Raw genomic sequence first — 21,378 nt, 5'->3', positions numbered from 1 at the left:
TTAGAAATTATTATTGATTATGATTTACAGTAGAAGACATTTGTAGAATCTGGTCTCAGGTGGGCTATATTATATACCAGTGGTTCCAAACGTGAGGTGTGGGATCCTCCTTGAGAGGTGCCAAAGATCACAATTGAGGCCTTTGTCCTTTGGGCGGTAATCCGACATTTTAACATGTTTCGCAAAATCGTTGAATAGAAGTCCACATTTTCCTATCCTATTCGCTATTCATCATATTAGAAGTATATAATATAGGGCTGAAGTGGTTAGCATGTCAGAAAAAAGAACAAGCGTGTGCATGTGCACGCATGTAGGCGGTCCCAGCTTCTTCTCCTGATTTTGACAGCAAATTTTGAATTAGTTTTAGTCATAGTCTTTTGAATAAAGTTCCCTTTAGTTGTAGTCATGATAGTCATCTGAAATGTTTTAGTGTTAGTCTAGTTTTAGTCGACTAAATAACATTAAGATTTTAGTCGACTAAACATAGTTGATTCGATTGATCGGCTTGTAGATCGACTATCCGCTTGTAGATCACCTATTTTCAGAACAGAATCTCTTCACCACTAGTCCATTCCTAACATTTTAGTCTATTTGTTGACGAAATTCTCAACATATTTAGTCTTTGTCATCATAGCTAAGTTTTTATTTCATTTTCATTTTTTGCTGCTTCTGGGTCGGAAGCAGTGCATTCTACAGAGGTGAACAGCGAACAAAAAAGCCAAGAGGAAACCAGGCGAGGGAGGGGTTGACAATCTATTCAAATGTTTCCTAGCAACAAGATGTTCCGATATGATTAGAAGTGACAAAAGTGGAACAGCTGCTCAATTTCCTCTAACAGTCACCCCTGTGTGTATCTATCTAGCCTATCTCTTAACCACTTGAACCCTATACATATTTAAATCGGTGTCCACAACACTTGATCCACTCCTTTCCCCCAACCTCTACACCAAAATGTCTCACCCCAAAAGTAGCAGATCTACAAAGCTCACAACATGTCGCAACATGAGGCAGCGGTGGCCGAACGGTTTGCGGAGCGGTCTTGTTATCGGAAGGTCGCCAGTTCGAATCCCCAGACCGGCACGTTAAAATTACCACCGCTGAAGTGCCCTTGAGCAAGGCATTGAACCCCTACCATGAAATGTTCTATGAGCAGGGTCTGGCTGTAAACAAGCATCTCGAGCTTAGTCCATTCACCCTGGGTAAACAAAGAACTTTGCTTTGCTTTGCTTTGCACAACATGTATGTGAGCTTGTAGATCTGCTATTTTTGCTGAACAGTTTGCAGAATAGGGACGCAACAGTTCAACGGTTACAGATGATATGTGAACAGAGGAGAAGCTGTCACCGGGTAAATGAGATCACAGTAGTGAATGAATTAGACATAGTAGGATCACATCAAAGAGAGAGAGGTTGTGGGTTTGGAAGGGGGTGTGGTCAAGGAGATGAAGGAGGTTTAATTGTTTATTAAAAATCACACTCGTGTCAAGTGAGGGGCACCCACTGAATTTATATCGGCCACATGACGTCTTTATAGGTCGTCATTTAGTATTCTAAACAAACATTAAAGTCCATAGACTTGACTGGCAAACGATTTACATCATAAATGCTCTAAACAAACATTAAAAATTCCATAGACTTGGCTGCCATATGACGTAATCTTCAAAGGTCATGCAAAATGATCCCCATTAGCTGACGGCTAAACGCCCACTAGTCTTCCCGGGGTCCAATGCAAGGATATGGTACATTACATCACAAAAATAGAATTCACAAAAAACATGTATCCCATAAAATAAGACTATATATTTAGCTTATACTAAAAAGAAGGAGGTCTGTTTCATTATTATCAGCTTCCTGTGTCAGAGGCAGCCACCGAATGAAGCCCTGATCCTGGCTTCTTTCACATCTGCTGCTGTGCCCGGCTGACTCCTCTTGTGTGGGTCCAAGTCCATGTTTACACTCGGAATACACCGGGTTTTGCTGTGTATAGCTGTCTCTCTCTCTCTCCTATGTCTTTTCCCCTCGCCTGCCCTTTCATTATCCTCAAAATAAAACAATTCTCCTGGCTCCTAGAACACCGACGGATGTTTGACTGAGAGACACACACATACTGTAGCGGTCTGCGCTATGCTATCACTCACCATCCATCCTAGTCTCAGCACTGCGGGATGAATTTGCAGCTCACACCAAACCACCCACAGCACTGTGGCTGCGTGCTGCAGACCCCCCCCCCCCAAATAGGATCCCAGTCTCTGAGCTGGAGAAGCGTTTCCTTTTTCTTTTCTTTTTTGTTATTTTCTTTTACGGTCACCTTGCTGACGCGTTGCTATTCCTGCTGCGTTTTTCACATTGCCGCTGTTTACTCAGCCTTGTGTCCGAGTACCACCCAAAAACCCACGGTGGGCTATTTGGAATGGAGGAAATGGTTAGGTAGGGCAGGACGGTGATGGTTGGCAGGGGCTGTGTGTGTTGTGCACACATGCGTGTGTGTGTGTGCGTATGTGTGTGTGTAATGGTGGAAAACGTACTCAATTGTTTTACTTACGTAAAACTATCAATACTGCAATGTAGAACTACTCCGTTACAAGTAAAAGTCCGGAATTCAAAATGTACTTGAGTAAAAGTACAAAAGTATCGGCATCATTAAAGTACCAAAAGTACAAAGCACTCATTATGCCGAATATCCCATTTCAAGTTTTCAAATGTATACAAATCTTTAGAAAATAGCAGATCTGTGAGCTTGTAGATCAAAGCTATTTTCAAATGGGCGAAACATGTATAGGGCTGAAGTGGTCACTGTATGTTTTGTAATAATAATCAAAGTAACTAAAGTTTTTAAATAAATGTAGTGGAGTAAAAGTACAATATTTTCCTCTGAGATGTAGTGGAGTAGAAGTAAAAGTATTGTTAATTGGAAATACTCAAGTAAAGTACAAATACTTAAAGGGGAAAACCACCCATTTTCAACATTTTACTATGTCATTAATATACCTTAGAGCTGTTGTGTGGAAATAATAAAAAGTCCCCCCATTCTGTGTTTCCTAGAACTGTAATTATGAAAGAAATCATTAACATGGTGAAACACATCTTGATGACATCATCAAGATGTGTTTCACCATGTTAATGATTTTTTTCAGACCTCCAGTTCTAGGAAACACAGAATGGGGGAACCTTTTTATTATTTCCACAACAGCTCAAAGGTATATTAATGACATAGTAAAATTTGAAAATGAGTGGAATGCCCCTTTAAGTATGTACTGTACTTCGTTACTTTCCACCATGTGTGTGTGTGTGTGTGCGTGTGCGTGTGCGCGTGTGTGTGTGTGTGTGTGTGTGTGTGTGTGTGTGTGTGTGTGCACGCATGTGCGTGCGTGCGTGTGCTGTTCCCAGTGCTTCCTGGCCACACCTGGTGGTCACAGCTCCACCAAAACAGGGGGAAAAACAACCAGCGATCTAACGTCGCATCTGCACTAATTTAGGCGTGGTGATGCTGTAGTCTGATGCTGTTGTGATGACAGTGACACCGGCGTGACAAGGACACAGAACCGTTTCATTAGTTATTTGGGACGACACCCAAATGAACACTGACCCGACAGCAACACAGACTGAAAGCTCTGTTGGAAGCCACAAAATGGCGCTAAATCCTACTATTAATGCGCCACGTCTCGCGTTCCACACCCGCAGGAAGTGCAGTGCCGGGTATCGAGTCGGTCGGACCCACGGTTCTCCAGAACCACCACAAAAGGCTCTGGTCAGGCTCTGCCAGTGGGCCTAATCAGCCTAAATCCCCTCACCTGTGCAATTTCCAGCCTCTGCCTCAGCCAATTGATTGCCATGGAAACCCCACACCTGCAAATTGATTACTTAACCACTCCACTTTTCACAGTCAGTTTGCACTCTTCACACACAGGCAGACAGAGTGTCATATCGCTTATTTGCCGATATCTCATTTGGCTGAACAGTTTTTCAAACGCAGTATCGGCCATTTTTCCCCCCGTAGTTACTGCACGTTGGCTTTTATTGATTTGACAGACATTGACAGAGCAGGGCGTCTAATTACTTCCAAGCAATCTTACCGTCCAGGAGCTCCTCGAGGTCGTCGACGTAGAATTCTCGCAGCGGCCGGCGCTTTGGTCTCTTCAGGGTGTTGAGCAACTGCTGAATCTTTGAGGAGACGCGACTGTTGACTGGAACACCTGGTAGAGAGCCAGTTGGAGAAGGATAGAGAGAGATGGGGAGAAGAAGATGGCCATGACGAGGGAGACAGATTTGTCAAGGATGAAAACAGATGAAGTGGAGGAACGAAAGGGAAGATGATGGGTTGATGGAGGAATGGATTGAGCGGAAGGGGAGGGGGAGGAGGGAATGGATGAATGGGAAGGACGGATAAGAGAAGAAAGAGGAGAAAATAAGGTCAGACACATAAAAGACAACCGGCAGTCAGTCACAGACAGGTCACATGACCTCTACCGGTCACCTGGAGGCCAATGGTTACGGTCTACCATTGTGCACCATAGACATTAAAAGGTAGACGGCCCCTTCAGCTCTGGGGCGTGTGTACTCGAGGGAGGTCAAGCTTCCGTGTTGGTGCTTCACTAGTCCCGCGTAGCCAGAGAACTATTGCGAGAGGCAACAGTCTGGCAACGCGAGACTAGTGCCTCACAGAAGCTTCTGCGTGCGTCACAGAGGGGACGTTCGGGTCTGATATGTGTCCCGGAAAAGACGCGCTGTGATTGGCCGTAACGTTCCTTCCGCACTTACGCCCTCACGTCCATAGATATTATAAGAAATAGATGCTTCATTTGCCGCTGCAGTTCATTGGAGCGACGTGTATCCCAATGAAGGCGGAAGTGCAGTGCTGAAGGCTTTTTTTTCCCTTTTTTTTAACAAATCTTTATAACAGTCATGACAATATACATTACAATACAAAACAAGACAAACAAACAAACACAAACAACAAAGTTATTAACAATACAACATCAGAGCCAGGGGGGATTAGATTATTAACAGAAAACATTAAAGAGTGAACACAAAGCAACAGTTCTCCGCAGCTTTCTTATTTAGAAGTGCTGAAGGCATTTGCTGAAGGCGACTGCGTCGCTGCCCAAGTGATGTCACTCATGTGACTCCTCCACGTCTCTCGCTGTCACTCAAGTGACTACTGGCCAATCACAGCGCGTCTTTTCCGGGACTTATGTTACGCACGCGGAAGCTTGTCAAGCTTCCGCTTTGCTTCCGCTAATGCTTTGCAAGGAATGTCGGGAAAATTGTGCCTTCAATGGTGACACGCGCCTCAGAGCCGGAAAGGGCGTCTATGTATATATGTCTGTGCTCACGTCGATACACATGGCTCCAACGAACTGCAGCGGCCAACGAGGCATCTATTTCTTTTAATATCTATGTTGTGCATGCTCACTGAGAGCAGTGGATCCACATCCCTTTCTGGATGTCAATGGAACTAATGTTGTATACTTTAGGTTCCAACTTCCTATGTATCGGACTATCGGTATCACAATGGAAACTTATTTGTCAAGGTTTAAAAGATCTTCTATCTAAATGTGCCATGTCTCTGTGCTGTAATGCACAAAGCCCCACCGACTTCAAATTCGACACACGCGTTACACACCCCTACAGGGAGTGCATGCCCGATGTCGAGACGTTCGGAACCACGGTTGTCCAGAACCTCCACAAAAGGCCTCTGCCCGGGCTCTGGACGGGGCCCCTGCCCATGCTCCATATATGGAGCTGGCCTGTTCTGACATCACAACACTCCATATTTGGGCATGCCTGACACAGAACTCCATATATAGGAATAAAGGGACACAGAAAGACAGGTACAGAAATCTCCATAGGAACAGGTACAACGGGTTCCTTCGTTACCGACTCGGTGCGCTACAGCCGGGCACCGGTCTAGTATATATAAAAGGAGCGAAACAAAGAAGTCCTCTATACATCATGAGATGTTTGGAAAGGTGCCCACTTCTAATCCACTCCTCTATAATTGTTGTCGCTTTCTGCAACATTTTCTTATATACTTTGAAGTAGCCTAAATGGAACCTTCTACACAAGTTTTAAAAAATAATAATACTGTATTGTAATAATATTACAGTATGTTAGTCAATCAAAACATACACAAACACTGATGTTTAACACAAATTTCACTTCACACAAACAAAAGCTGAGCACGACAACAACTACAAAAAAATCATCAGAGAAATCTTTGCTAAAATACAAAATAATATGGATAGAAAGATGGATTGGGGAAGTGGAAGGGGAGTGGACCAGTGCCACAGATGAGAGCAAACCAGAATAAGGGTGCAACAAACTAATCGATTGATGATGCAGCAACGTTTCAGTCGATCAGACCTTCATCAGGCATGGCCTGATGTAGAGTCTCAATAAAGTAATCAATAGAATGATCACTATCAAGACAATAGATAAGTCACATCCCTAATCCAGAACCAGACACAACGGCTTCTTTTCCACAAAAAGAACTTTGGACTGGTTCCATTCTTTATTTTTTATGACGGTTTATATCACAACTGCAATGCATATTCCAACCTGAAGAGTGACACTGACACGCGCACTTTGGTTCCCACTTCAGGGCAAGAAGAAGTCTTTTTTTGGTTCCAGTTCTGAACCAACTTTTTGGGATCTGATTCTGAACCAATTAATTTAGTTCAAAATTAGGCGAGGAAAAAAGAACGGAACCGGTTCAACCCCGGTGGAAAAGTGTCCAAAAGTGAGAGGAGAGAGGAGAGGCCCACTCACACTTTTTCTTCACTCACATATAGGACACGGCTATTTGCGGACTAAAGAAAAACTATGTGCATCCCATGAACATTAATTTCTACTATGAGCTCATAGTGAGTGGAGGGGGGGTAAGATTTCAGACATTCCAGACAGCCACAGGAGACAGAGGCCACAGCTGCATACAAATGGCCTGGCCTAGGCTTATAATAGGCTGGAATCAGACAAACTGCTTCTTCATCCAAGGACTGAAGCACTCAGAGTGGGCGTCAGGGTCACCAGAGCACCTGACGGACCAATTAGAAAGCCCCAGACACATCTGTGGACCCAGAGCCCAGCGCACCCCAAAAGCCTATTACAGCCAAGCACCATTTTTAAAATGATGAAGGCCAGGCATCACCTATACAATGGCTATACTTAACATATTCATGACTAATCCGTATACGTACGTATGATAATAGTATGATAAATGTATTTAAGAATCACTGAATTATGCATAGACTATAATCAGATTTGCATTTAGCAGCAACCTGAACCCATGTATAATGCAGTGAACTGTTTTTCCCCCTAAAACATGATCATCAGGTACTATGCTAGGAGGAAGATTATTTTCCAGGAAGGAAGGAAGACATACAAACCTGGGGCTCTATTTAGAGTAATGTTAACTCCATAGAAACATACAAAACAGAAAAAGTTAAAATCACAACTTTCTGACTATATTACCACCTGTGGTGTGACGATATTTAAAATGCCAGAAAGACTGGATGGGGGCCATCATAAATGCCTATGAATATCAGACAGCCTGACACAAGATTGACACCTCGTGTCACCAACGTGTCACCATGTTATCATTTAGACTTTCTCTTGATTCTTCTCTATCTGTATCTTATTCTGTATCTGTCCTGTGTTTCTAGCAGCGGTACTCTATCTAAGTATCTATGCTAAAATCAGTTGAGCACCAGTGTTGTGTGCCGATCTACACGCTCACAATGCACCGTGACGCATTGGGAGCTTTTTTTTGGCACTTGCCACTGTTGCGCAACAAATAATAAATATTCACCAGTTTGAACAGCTTTAACAAGATCACTTTAGGAAGGAATTAGGCTTGATGTGTGAAACCCCAAAGCTAAAATCAAAAGCATCACGCACATTCACAAAAGTTAGAATTGGAATTATTTTCGGAGGGTTATTGAATTGCTTATGAATTCTCTAATGTTTGTGAAACACATATATAGTTTGGACAATTATCAGTAGAGGTGACTTTGAAGTTAATGGCAAAACAACACAAGGAGCAGAGCACACATAGCAGAGCTGGCATAGAGCTGGAGGAATGGGTATAAATACCATCCGTTAAACTGAGCGCTGCTTCACTTCTCCACTCATACCCTGGAGGAGACACATAGCAGACTGTCAATGACACAATCCTGCTCATGTTGCAGGACTGTGTGTGTGTGTGTGTGTGTGTGTGTGTGTGTGTGTGTGTGTGTGTGTGTGTGTGTGTGTGTGTGTGTGTGTGTGTGTGTGTGTGTGTGTGTGTGTGTGTGCGTGCGTGCGTGCGTGCGTGCGTGCGTGCGTGCGTGCGTGCGTGCGTGCGTGCGTGCGTGCACGTTAGAAATAGAAAGAAAAGACAGCAAAACAGACAAGACAAAGTTGCAACATGGTTTTCCTTGGCGTGCAGTAGAGCATCCAAGGAAGGACATTTACAGAGTGTGGCATTAATACCTCTCAAAGACCACACAGCAATATATTTTCTGGGTCGGACATCTGAAAAACCTACTTTGCATTCACAAGGCAGGGAAAATACAGATGACGCACATTCCGCTGGGAGTGGCAGGGACTTAATGGCTGCTAATGTAACAGACCGTGTTCACGCTGTGTACAATGTCCAGATGGCCTCCTTAGAGACACGTCAGCTGCGAGTTTTATGCAGCAGCATGCCAGGAGGACTGATATCAGAACCAAGACGGATAGGTAACACAAACATAACAGCTCAAAGGGTTTATTTGTGATTTATAGATAGACATACTTGTCTTGCGCTTGGCTCGATGTGCGAATAAACAATGGACTAAAGGTGCAAAGATTAGAGAAGCCACAAACGCCGATATGAAGTATCGCTGTTCCGCAGTGCATCAGCTCAGAAATGGCAACACATCCTGTGTGAAATCCTCGTTATGTTTGGACAGGGGTGGCGGGTATGTAGGGTACCGAGTAATGTCCCAACAGGCTGCTACATTTATACACCTGGTCGTATGTAGGGTACCGAGTAATGTCCCAACAGGCTGCTACATTTATACACCTGGTCGTATGTAGGGTACCGAGTAATGTCCCAACAGGCTGCTACATTTATACACCTGGTCGTATATAGGGTACCGAGTAATGTCCCAACAGGCTGCTACATTTATACACCTGGTCGTATGTAGGGTACCGAGTAATGTCCCAACAGGCTGCTACATTTATACACCTGGTCGTATGTAGGGTACCGAGTAATGTCCCAACATGCTGCTACATTTATACACCTGGTCGTATGTAGGGTACAGAGTAATGTCCCAACAGGCTGCTACATTTATACACCTGGTCGTATGTAGGGTACAGAGTAATCAGTAATGTCCCAACAGGCTGCTACATTTATACACCTGGTCGTATGTAGGGTACAGAGTAATGTCCCAACAGGCTGCTACATTTATACACCTGGTCGTATGTAGGGTACAGAGTAATGTCCCAACATGCTACTACATTTATACACCTGGTCGTATGTAGGGTACAGAGTAATGTCCCAACAGGCTGCTACATTTATACACCTGGTCGTATGTAGGGTACAGAGTAATCAGTAATGTCCCAACAGGCTGCTACATTTATACACCTGGTCGCATCGCAACGTGGCAAGGAGAAACCAGCTGGATGCCTTATATCGGTTCCAGTTTATGGCGTTTGTATTTCACATAAATCAACTCGACTCGACTCAGGTGATGTAGGGAAACCTTTAAAGCTACGCCAACATAGAGACGGTTAGAGAGTAATTTTAATATCGTTTCATTGACGGATTCACTGGCTGATACAAGAAAGAAACAGGGGTGTATGTACAGTACTGTGTGTGTGTGTGTGTGTGTGTGTGTGTGGGGGGGGGGGGGGGTGGGGGAGTTTGTGGAGGGATTCTCAGTTACCATGGCAACTTGGGGTTGGGGAGATCAATCGGCAGCCTGTGCCAGGCTGACAGACAGACAGACAGACATAGAGATACACATGAAGAAGACAGAGGGACAGACAGCGGGAGGGAAAAGGAGAGGGGAGGTTTACTCTGTCTGTCTGTGTGTGTGTGTGTGTGTGTGTGACTGTGTGTGTGTGTGTGTGTGTGTGTGTGTGTGTGTGTGTGTGTGTGTGTGTGTGTGTGTGTGTGTGTGTGTGTGTGTGTGTGTGTGTGTGACTGTGTGTGTGTGTGCTTGTGTGTGTGTGAGTAGGGCTGTCACGAATCTGAACTTTTACTTGTCGATGAATTGTCATACAAAAAATTGAAAAACGATTTAATTGACGTTTAATTGTCTATTTAGGCTTTATAAACAAAAGGTGCATGGGGCAGATGTGGAAATAGCTGATCTACAAGCTCAAAACGCGGCTTGAGCTTGTAGATTTCCACTCTTTTTTAAAGTGAAAATATGAAAAATGTTCAACCTTGATATGATTATCACGATTATGCAAACCAATGTGCGATTATCAAAAAAAAGGAAAAAAATGCGATTAGGCGATTATGTAATAATTGTGACAGGCCTATGTGTGAGAGTGTGTGCTAAGTGCTTGTGTGTGCGTATGGAGGAAACTCACCGTCTGCAGTCTCCATAGCGCTGCTGGTGTGGTTGTAGCCCCGCGGGACGCCTCGAACAGAGCCCACCTGTGGACGCTCGGCATGCAACGAGGGGCGCTCCGACAACCCCGTCACATCGGGGGGCGCCAAGTGGTTATCTGTAGTGGGTGGAGTTTCAGGGGCAAGAGGTCAAACGTCGGGCCTACTTAGGGCTTTGGCAACTGAGTGACAATCCACTTCATGTGTTTGGAAAAGAAAACCGATCGGACAGGGTCAGGAAACGAGTCGTTTTGAGAATCTACGGTACAAGCCGTTTTGCCCCTGTTAATGGCCACCTCTACTTGTGTTAGTAGATGCCCTTAAACCGAGGTAGGATGTGCTTTAGCAAGGATTTCACAGCTCGAACCCACCAAAATGGGCAGCAGCGATGCTGAATGAATGTTTCAACGTGGCCGCTGGAGATGTATCCCCAACGTCGGTGAGCGATCCATCCACAGAGAACTAGATGCTTGTGTAATATCATTAATAGGCATGTCTGAGGACATCAATGAAAGCCTCCCTTTGTTCTTTCCCCTCGTGCTCAAGCCTTAGCCAGCTAAGAGGATGCCTCATGGCATCACAATGAAGTTAACACAGATTTTAATCCTAGTCATTTAATGGTTAGTGAGGGACAAAAATAAAAATAGTAATGTAATGTTTAATCTATCTTTTAGCAGAGAAGGACTGGCACCTGGGACAGTTGTTACGTAATACGTACAAAATTTGGCATGTTTATACAGAACACAGCCTGTGTAATACTAAGTAATAGTCTTTTGTACATGTTACGTTGCTTGTATACCTGTGTATCATGCAAAAGGGTCCATTTTGATTGAGTTAAAGGTAGTGTACGGTAAGTGATTTTTTGGTTAAAACAAAAAGATTTTTGTTAAAAGGAGTCTCCCTGTCTCTCCAGCTCTATAATAAACAGAAAACACATTTTCAGGTAGGTGACAAAATTTCAGCCAATCAGGAGACAGTGTGTCTGCTCATCACTTACAATTCCACTTGTTTAATCTGTATCCTCACGAATCTGCGCTGAGGCAGCGTAGATTCAAAAGAAAATGTGTTTTTTTGTCAGGTCGTAAACAAGGAAGTAATGGCTGCGGCGCACAAAACAGATCGGGAGGGGCTGAGCAAGGTGTTGCCTAGCAACGTCCGTTTTCCCGTTTATTATTATTAGGCTATTATTATATATTATTATCGATAAAAAATATATCACGAGATGCCCACACGTACTTAGCACCCCACAGTTTTATTTGATAAAACTGTGTGGACATCCTGGGCAACAGAAGTGTTAACACTTATTTTAACCAAAGAACACTACCTTTAAACTGACACTGGGGACTTTACTGTGCAGATAGATATTAGATACACATAGGAGAGTTCGGTATAACTGTTGTAGGAGATTTATTTATAGCCGAACTCAGTACCAGTTGCTGCCATCTCTTTATGACAGTGACCTCGCATTGGGAGATGCTGGGAGACAAATCAGACAGCTCCGTCCCGACTCCTAATAGGCTATAGCCTATAGGCCTGACAGTGGCACACACAACTCAAGGCATCGTCTAGCTATCCAGCTGACACCTTCGGAGGGAGATAAATTGAACGAATCTCATTAACCGGCAAGGCTTGCAACGCAGAACGTGTGGCTTTGACAAGAGCTAGCCTTCCCCGAGTGCTTTTTGTGAATGGCACCGAAACGGCAGCCAGAAAGACTATAGGCTAATTAGAAAGATGCCAAATTAAAACCCATCTTTTTGGGGCCGTGGAGTAAGTGCATCTTGATTGCAGATAAGGCCCCAGAAGATCTGGCAAACGCACAGCTGTCAGGGATGGCGCTAAGGCATCTGGAAAAACAGCCCACGACTGCGGAATGAACTAGATGTAATCGCAGGGATGACAAAAAGAGGGGGCGTCTGTTTGGCTTGTGCTATTAAACCATTGTTTCCCAAACTGGGTCGGGACCCATTTGTGGGTCACAGACACATTTTTCTGGCTCATGACTCCAGTGCAAATCCCATTTTCTCTTCCCACATTACGAAATATATATATTTCAAAAGATTTTTCTTTTAATAAATTTGAAAACAAACAAACACAAAAATAATTCTAAGAAAAGTGCTAAATACAAAATAATAATAATAATTAAGAAGTAGTGAAAATAGCCGATCTACAAGCTCGCAACGCAGCGCAAAGCTATTTTCACTAGTTTGGGTCTCGACCTGAAACGTTTGGGAAGCACTGTATTAGACCACACTGCTGTTCAGCTGCCATCATCAGAAAATGTAAAAAGAATAAGCGTGCAATTTACCTGAAATCTTTCACAGACTCTCCTACTAGGCTGAGGAATATATCCCACCCTTTTCACATTGGCTTGTTATAGCGCCACCAACAGGTGGATTTTTGCAAAACACATTTTTTGGAACAAAATGCCTCAAATCATCCAATTGCCATCCAAGGCGTAAGAAGAAATGGCACCCTTTTCACATTGGCCTATTATAGTGCCACCAGGAGCCCACTACCTGACCTGCCCTGGTGGAGACCTGTGCCCCGTGGGGCACTTTATCTAGTTTGGTAATACTTTGAGTCCTGGATGGAGGAAATGAACACTGTGTGGAGATGTGTGGAGACTAAAACTGTATGTCACTGTCAGCCAGGCTTCGGTTATCACATTGTGTGATATGTGAATTATAAAAAAAGGGGGGAAATATTGAAAAAGAAATCCCCCACGAGAACATATCTTTCCTCTATCCTGCTGGTTCTGGACCGCTTGCCTGGGCTCAACAACACTCTGCAGCTTCTAACTGCCCCGTGGCGTGCAACAAATCCCACTGTACTGTATTTTAAGACGCTGTTTCACACCTTCCCCGCAACACGCCATCTACAGCTAAGTTATTATCCCCCGGACACCACAGTGTCACAAGCCGGAGGCAGGGGAGGGCTTTGAGAGCCACCCCCACTTGCACCCATTAGCAGGGTGAAACGGCTGCATTATGGGAAGGTGTCATAAAATAATAATAATTAATAATAATAATCTGCTGCAGGTGAATTCCACAGGCCAAATACTAACGCTGCTACAAGACATACAGAGGGGCCATTTGAGCATGAGTGCTTTACTTCACTTCTGCGCTGCTTACGGAACTCGCCTATCGGCTCGTTCCTGACGGTAACGCACAACCCTCGAGTGTAATCTTGCGAACAGTTACCCAAAAAAAACCACGTCAACTCAATTTCATTATAACTAAGATATTCGCTAAAATAATCCAATTTTTTTAATGACAGATGTAGCCGCTAGACCAAAGGTATTCCAAGAAACTCGCTAGCAAAGCAACCTAGTCGGCTCCGATTTGTACTGATGTTTTGATTAGGCGTTCTATCATGCTTGTTTGAAGCACGGCTAGATGGCTAGTTTGGCTACTTCAACCAATCAGATTGCTTCCTCAAAACGACCTGTTGTACTACAGGGACGGATCAACCCCCACGAGGGCCCCTGGGCCGAACATTGTTTTAGGGTCCCCCATGCGCACGTGCACCTTTTTATTATCTTTTTGACCGAAATTGAACACAATCAACGGCCAATGAAGGGCCCCAGGGGCCCTTGTCAGGGCCTCAAACCAAGTACCGCGTGGTCCAGTCCCCGAAGGACCCCTCTGCCCCGTCCCCAACCGGGCCCAATGGCTAATTTGGCCCTGCTGTTGTATAATCTGCGGTGTTTTGTGTGCACATTCGTGACACTGACCTAGCTGGGTGTGTGCCATGAAGTCCGCCAGTGCGTTGGCGGCCGCATTGGCGTTGAGAGCAGCAGCGTGGGCGGAGGAGGTGGTGGTGGTGGCGGTAGTGGTGGTGGCGGCGGTGACAGATCTCCCTCCCGGGTGGGATGAGGTGGATGACGCAGAGGATGAGGTGGACGAGGTGCCCTGGATGACGCGGTTAAACCAGTGCTCTACGGTGGGGTGGCTGTGGCCCCCCTGGTAGGAGGGGGTGGAGGTGGTCAGGAAGCGTCCCTGCCGGCGGAGAGAGCCCTCGTCTTCGGACGCCGAGGAGGTGTCTGTGGTGCGACAGGGTTTGAAGACAACAGGGCAGCGTCAGGGCAATGGCAGAGAAAATAGAAATGAACGGGGTTGTATTTTCGGGGGAACAAACAAAAAAGGAAAAGGCAAAAATGATGAAATGCAAAGTTACTGTGGGATTCAGACCGAATGTTGATATGTCACTTTACTTAACTTATACATAATGGGCAGCACACATATAGGTCGGTGAAACTGATGATTCATATGAGGATGGTGGCTGAGACGATATTTGCGCAAGCGCCGCGAAAGTGCGCGGCACGACCTGGCGCAGCACAAACGGGATGAACCAAGGCGAATTACAGCATTACGTGGCAAATGTTTGTCTCCCCCCCCCCCCTTTTTTTTTTAACTATGTCAAGCGAGAAATATATGGGGGAAGGGAGATCACAAAAATAGCCCAACCATATTTCCTCTGTCTAATATTGAAGGAAAATCCAACATAGCTCATTGTGGTGTATGTATGGCACACTGAAGTTATTATGGTTTGGACTAAAACCCCAGACAGTGATGATTTCGAAGGCTGTCCTCTAGAGGCAACTGAGAACACTCGGTCTATGCAAAGAATAGCCGCCCTAAACGTGGATGATGTGAATGTGAAAGACAGGTAAAAGATCAATCAAAATCAACCACAAACTGCTATCTAAATGTTGTCCTTCCTCCAGGAGGACTGGAGGATCTATATGACACTGGATTCCAAATACTGGGTCCATTTGTGGGTCGCAGACACAATTTTATGGGTCCCTTAAATTTCCCTAATATTTTCAACAAACATTCCCCTAAATAGGGAAAGAGTTTCATGAATTAAAAACAAATTTCATGAAGACATCAAATAAAAACAAATGTTTAAGAAATAGTGAAATTAGCTGATCTGCAAGCTCGCCAAGTGGCACGCTGTTAGCTTGTATGCTATTTTCACTATTTTGGGTCCAGGGCAAACGTCTAATTTCTTTTTTGGGTCTCGAGTTAAAAAGGTTGGGAATCACTGATCTATGACATTAAGAGTGTGGGCCAGTTGGAATCACTGATCTATGACATTAAGAGTGTGGGCCAGTTGGAGATTTGGATTCTGTGGAGATCCAAGAACAAAAAAGGGTAAAAGGCTTAGACATCATCCGCTTAAAGAAAAGCAGGATGGTGAAACAAACAAGTTATAAACATTAGCCTTTCCCCTCCCCAATATAACGAGGGACCGCGACAGGAAATCACGACTCAAGAAGAGGCTATTATAAGAGCCCTGTGCTTCGATAAAACGTGAAGTAAATGCTTGCTCATGGACACCCACTGGAAAGTAGTGAACTCACTCACACATCTATAATAATTACAGGTTCTCTCTGAGCATACAAGAATAGGCCTCATATATTGTAGAAGTTCATCAGAAGTCCATAGAGAGAGAGCAAGAGAGAGAGAGAGAGAGAGAGTGACAGACAGAGAGAACATCAGAGAGTGAGAACAAAGGACAGTGTGGGATAGAGAGGAACGGGGGAGAGAGAGAGAGATCAATTGTGTGCGGGTGTGCGTGCGCACGTGTGCCCTGAATATGCCACTGGTGTAAACATACTCAGGTAGATAACTTATTTATGTTGCGGTTTCAACCATTGAATGTTCAAACCAAAACCTCTTTCAAAGGTCACTGTATAAAACACAGCAACCTACCTGGTTCGGTTCTTAAAGGTGGGGCGTCATGACTCATTGTTGTGTATTAGCCCGTCTGGGACCTTGATCGAGTTGAGATTAAGAGCAACTGCAGTTACTGCACGTATGCAGCCAATACACAAGAAATGGAAACGGTGCTAGACCAGCATGCACCAGCGCCGGTCGGGATAAATAAATAGACCAGGCAATCCCCAAATAGTGCGAGGACATTCAGACCCAAATGACCCCCCTCTGACCGGCGCCTATGCATGCAACTAGTATGTATAACTCAGGTTTAACCTAAGTAGCACTCCTATACTGCACATAGTTATGAACAAGAATAACAAGGAGCTTACTTGCTTTGCATATAGCTTTTGACATAGCTGACATTTTCCTCTTACGTCATACTCGGGAGTGGGAAACCCCACCCAAACAGAGTATGATGCAAGAATAAATTAGCCACCATGGGATTATGGCCAATTAGCCATATTGCTGCCTGCCTGGCAGGAATATCAGAACAGGTCAGCTCCATATATGGAGATCTAAGGCTTTGAGGTTTGAGGTCAGATGTAGTTGCTGGCCGGCTCCATATATGCAGATCTAGGTGATGATCCAGTCTTCTCCATGTATGGCTATCCAGGGTTTGATGAGGTCAGTGTCGTGATCTTCAGATATGGAGACGGCCATATAGCGCCACGAGGCGTGACTGAGGGACGGACAGACAGACAGACAGACGGACGGACGGACTGACTGACTGACTGACAGACTGACAGGTTTTGCAGGTTTTCATAGTAATCTGCGACCTACAGTCGCAAAAAAGTATCTCTAGGTACTGTCATACAACGATGCATAAAATAGAAATAGGGCATTCATTTATGAAAAAAAAACCATAAACATATGAATATGACAATACCAGGATTCTGCCACAGCTACAGTCCAAATTTCCTGTCACGACTACAGATGTAGTACAGTAAAACTCAGGGGCCGGGGGTTATCAGGCATGTTATTCCTCAGCTTCTTTCTCTCTCTCTCTCTCTCTCTCTCTCTCTCATCCTCTCTAACCTTGACTCAGTTGCCAAGGGAGGAACACGAAAGAGAGAGGGAAGAGAGAGGGAGAGAGAGAGAGAGAGAGAATGTGTGATAGACAAAAAGACAGACAGACAAGGTAAGAATCAGAAAGATGGAATGAAAGAGAGCAAGAAGGAGAGAGGGAAAAGAGGCAGAAAAGGCGAGAGATCGGGAGAAACTCGGAGAGAAAGGCATTTGGGCGTCGAGAGGGTTACAAAGAGAGCATGCCCAGCAGCGGAGAATGTAGTGGTCCCGTCCTGCAGAGATCTTATTATGCACCCAACTTATGCTGTGTGCAAGGCTGCAAGCACACCAAGACAAGCATATCAATAAACGCTCCCGCAGCGCAGATAAAGACTTCAGATCAGCTGTTTCATTTTTCATTGGATTGTGGAATCTGTCCTGTTGGCTGACAAGACCAAATCAGATGACGTTTTTCTTATCTATTCAATGTTTTTGTGAACAAAATCCTAAAGTAGCTTGGCGGCTGGTGGGTACTGGAAAAAGTCAAGGTATGAAAACAGAATCCACTCCAGTATACCAATTTATCCTGAATACATAAAATGGGCTAAACAGGTCTGTATCACATCTGTCTAGTGCCTACACCCAATATCATTTCAGCCAGGAACACATGTGGGTCGGGCAATTTGAAAAAATATAAGGAATTTATTGACGCCTGGTGCAACCTAAACGTTGTTCTACCTTTGATGCTGGCGCGCTCTCTGTGTCTTATCAGATATTGCTATACATGTAGCAACATAACTATTTAAAAAAAAAAGGATAAATCAGAATTTGAAGGTTTTCAGAAACCTTAGGTCAAGCCCTAGAAGGCATTCCCAGATTGGGCCTCAGGCATCAATGGGTTAAGAACCTGGCTACAGGGAAAAGGAAAGTGTATTGTGTCATATAACTGTATACATCATGCATGCATTCTTCCCATGTTTGTTGTTTTTATTCACATATGCAATTAAGCACTTGCAGCTGCCAGCAGCCTAGACGGATTAACGGAGCGCCCCACACCCACAGTGTGTGTGTATGTGTTTGCTATGTCCTTCCTAAGTATGCGTGCGTTTCCCTGGGTCTGTTGGACATATTCGTGCATCTTGTCACTTTGCACCACAATAGAATTAGCAGTACATGCACAAAGACTCAAAACCAGCATGAAGAGAGGGCGAACCCCCAACCTCTGAGCTCTTAATCCAGTTAAATGCTCCACCACTGTGGCCTGTGTCTTAATGGGAGTAATGCCACCGACACCACTCGACATCGACACTGACATGGCAAACCGCAAGCCTGCTGCAACGCTCAGGCGATTTCTATCAGCGAACCGATATCTTGTTTGACTGGCGGCGAAAATGAAATATTACGATGCAACAGAAGAAACATCTGAACAATGCGGTAAAAAAAAATAGCACGGTATCAGATGAAGAGGAGGCCCCCGCCACACCAACACCAGTTAAGAAAGGCAGACAGCAGGTTGACATTTTGAGACTATGTTAAAAATGTGATTATGCGCTTGTTATACAACCCATGTGGGAAGGTGGCCTGGGAAACGAGTGGTGAGAACTTACTGTCTGTACGGCCAGTGAAGAAAGGACACATTCATCATCATGCAGAGCATTTTGCTTTCCAGTAAAACTGATGCTTTGCAAATGTCATCTCAGATAGATTAGACCGCTGCACACAATAGAGCGGCAGTGGCCTACGCATCCCTGCTCACTGGAACACAGTGGTGGAAAGCAACTAAGTACATTTACTTAAGTACATTTTTGAGGTATTTGTACTTTATTTTAAGTATTTCTATTTGCCAGTACTTTTACTTCTACTCCACTACATCTCAGAGGCAAATAGTGTACTTTTACTCCACTACATTTATTTGAAAACCATAGTTACTAGTTACTCTGTAGATTTAAAAAAAAAGGTCAATGCGTCGCGATGCATTGAGAGCTTGTAGATCTGCTATTTTCAAAAGATTTTTATACATTGGAAATGAGACATTCTGCATAATGAGTACTTTTAGTACATTGTGATAACAAAACCTTTGTACTTTTACTCAAGTACATTTTGGAATCCAGTAAGTATTTCTATATTGCAGTATTTATACTTTTACTAACAAATGTGAGTACATTTTCCACTACTGCTGGAACGCACCTAAACAACCCCAGTCCACTGTGTGTGTAAGCAGTGTTTGCATGGATCAAAGCAAAATCTTATCTCACGACTGAAAATGTTTGTGTGACCAAGTCCTAATGTGCGATTTGTGAAACCTCTCACACTAGCACCGTTTCCTAAACAATTAACACAAGATGAAACGTATGATAGTAATAATGCTCATGCTGTTCTACAGTACATACTGTACTGCCAACCAGGTGAAGAAATCACAGGCTAACCTTTGCTTTTATATGAAATATCCGAGACTATTAAGATTTTATGGAAAACGCTTCTGAACATATTGTGAGTTTGACCACTTCAAATTCTCCAATCTTAAAATAGACGAAAATAGACGATAATCTACAAGCGCAGTGAGAGCGTGTAGATTATCGCTGCTCTACATGCTTCCATAGAAGACAGGCTTGCTTCTAGTATGGATTCCAAATGACTGAAATCAGTCATGTTGACTGAGACCTTTAATCCATGTGTTTGTGTGTCTCTGTTTCTGTGTGTTTCTGTGTGTATTTATTCGTGCACACTGCGCAGCGTTTGTTTGCGTGTGTGTATGTCTACCCGGAGCACCCTCTGGCTCAGGTGCATGTGGGTAATTGCGGAGCACTGCGCTCACCTGGGGGCGTGCATGCCTCTACGGAGGACTGAACTAGCACGGAGCGCCTCTTGGACGGCATGGGCATCTTCCTCTCTTTGTACTTGGCGAGCGCTGCTTGGACAGCTTCTGTGTGCAAATCTGAGGGAGAGTCAAGATTCAATAATTGATTTCCGTTTCAATGAAAACATTGAGCGGAGTTTGTCTTTGTGTGTTGTGCGCATAATCATAAACATACTGTATGCCGTAATAAAATGCACAAAACAAACCAATACAAATCACACCATAATGTGAAGTGAGCGGTGCCTTTGGAGTCAAGCACAGTTGTTGACTACCGGTAACTAGAACGCATTTTCTTTTAATTAAAAAAATAAAATATACATTGGTGTTACACTAAAAACTCGGCTTCCCATCATGCTACTGCATCAGGCAGAACTAAATTTAATAAACGGGACACGTGCATATAGGTAGCACTGGTGTCTAGGCGATGCAGGAGGGAGGGAATGAAGAGGAAAACAGCATCCTCTACAGACCTACAGTAGTATACTCCCTGGAAACGCGCGCGCGCGCGCACACACACACACACACACACACACACACACACACACACACACACACACACACACACACACACACACACACACACACACACACACACACACACACACACACACACACACACACACACACACACACACACACACACACACACACACACACACACACACACACACACACACACACACACACACACGCGCGCTTAGAAATCATCGACATGGGGATTACCAGATCTGAAGCGCTCATCCCGGTTGTTAGCGGCCCGGGATTTGATGTGTTTGGAGCCTGGCAGGGCCGACTGGGAGGACGCTTGGATCCTGTTGTCGATCTGGAGAGAGGGATCTACACCTGCACACAGAGACCACAGTATATGGAGAGAGGGATCTACACCTGCACACAGAGACCACAGTATATGGAGAGAGGGATCTACACCTGCACACAGAGACCACAGTATATATGGAGAGAGGGATCTACACCTGCACACAGAGACCACAGTATATGGAGAGAGGGATCTACACCTGCACACAGAGACCACAGTATATGGAGAGAGGGATCTACACCTGCACACAGAGACCACAGAATACCATGGAGAGAGGATCTACACCTGCACACAGAGACCACAGTATATGGAGAGAGGATCTACACCTGCACACAGAGACCACAGAATACCATGGAGAGAGGATCTACACCTGCACACAGAGACCACAGTATATG

At 44.5% G+C, this 21,378-nt stretch overlaps 1 protein-coding gene across 3 annotated transcripts in view; it reads right to left on the bottom strand.

Annotated features, from left to right (window-relative positions):
• The window catches only part of dip2a (disco-interacting protein 2 homolog A), a 128,369-nt gene that overhangs the window by 32,416 nt on the left and 74,575 nt on the right, over positions 1-21,378 (bottom strand). For 2 of the 3 annotated variants that reach the window (XM_079517513.1, XM_079517514.1), the window contains exons 3-7: positions 20,893-21,012; positions 20,128-20,247; positions 14,318-14,626; positions 10,563-10,700; positions 4,073-4,192 (exon numbers count right to left, since the gene is read on the bottom strand). In XM_079517513.1, the coding sequence (XP_079373639.1) occupies positions 4,073-4,192; positions 10,563-10,700; positions 14,318-14,626; positions 20,128-20,247; positions 20,893-21,012 (807 nt within the window). Of the gene's footprint in view, positions 1-4,072; positions 4,193-8,090; positions 8,133-10,562; positions 10,701-14,317; positions 14,627-20,127; positions 20,248-20,892; positions 21,013-21,378 lie in introns of all 3 variants that reach the window. The other variant, XM_079517515.1, reaches the window with a different exon arrangement.

This window comes from Electrona antarctica (genome assembly GCF_951216825.1).
Source record: "Electrona antarctica genome assembly, chromosome: 13".
Lineage (NCBI taxonomy): Eukaryota > Metazoa > Chordata > Actinopteri > Myctophiformes > Myctophidae > Electrona > Electrona antarctica.
The sequence above is the reverse complement of the archived record's forward strand: the minus strand, read 5'-3'. Positions and strand labels throughout refer to the sequence as shown.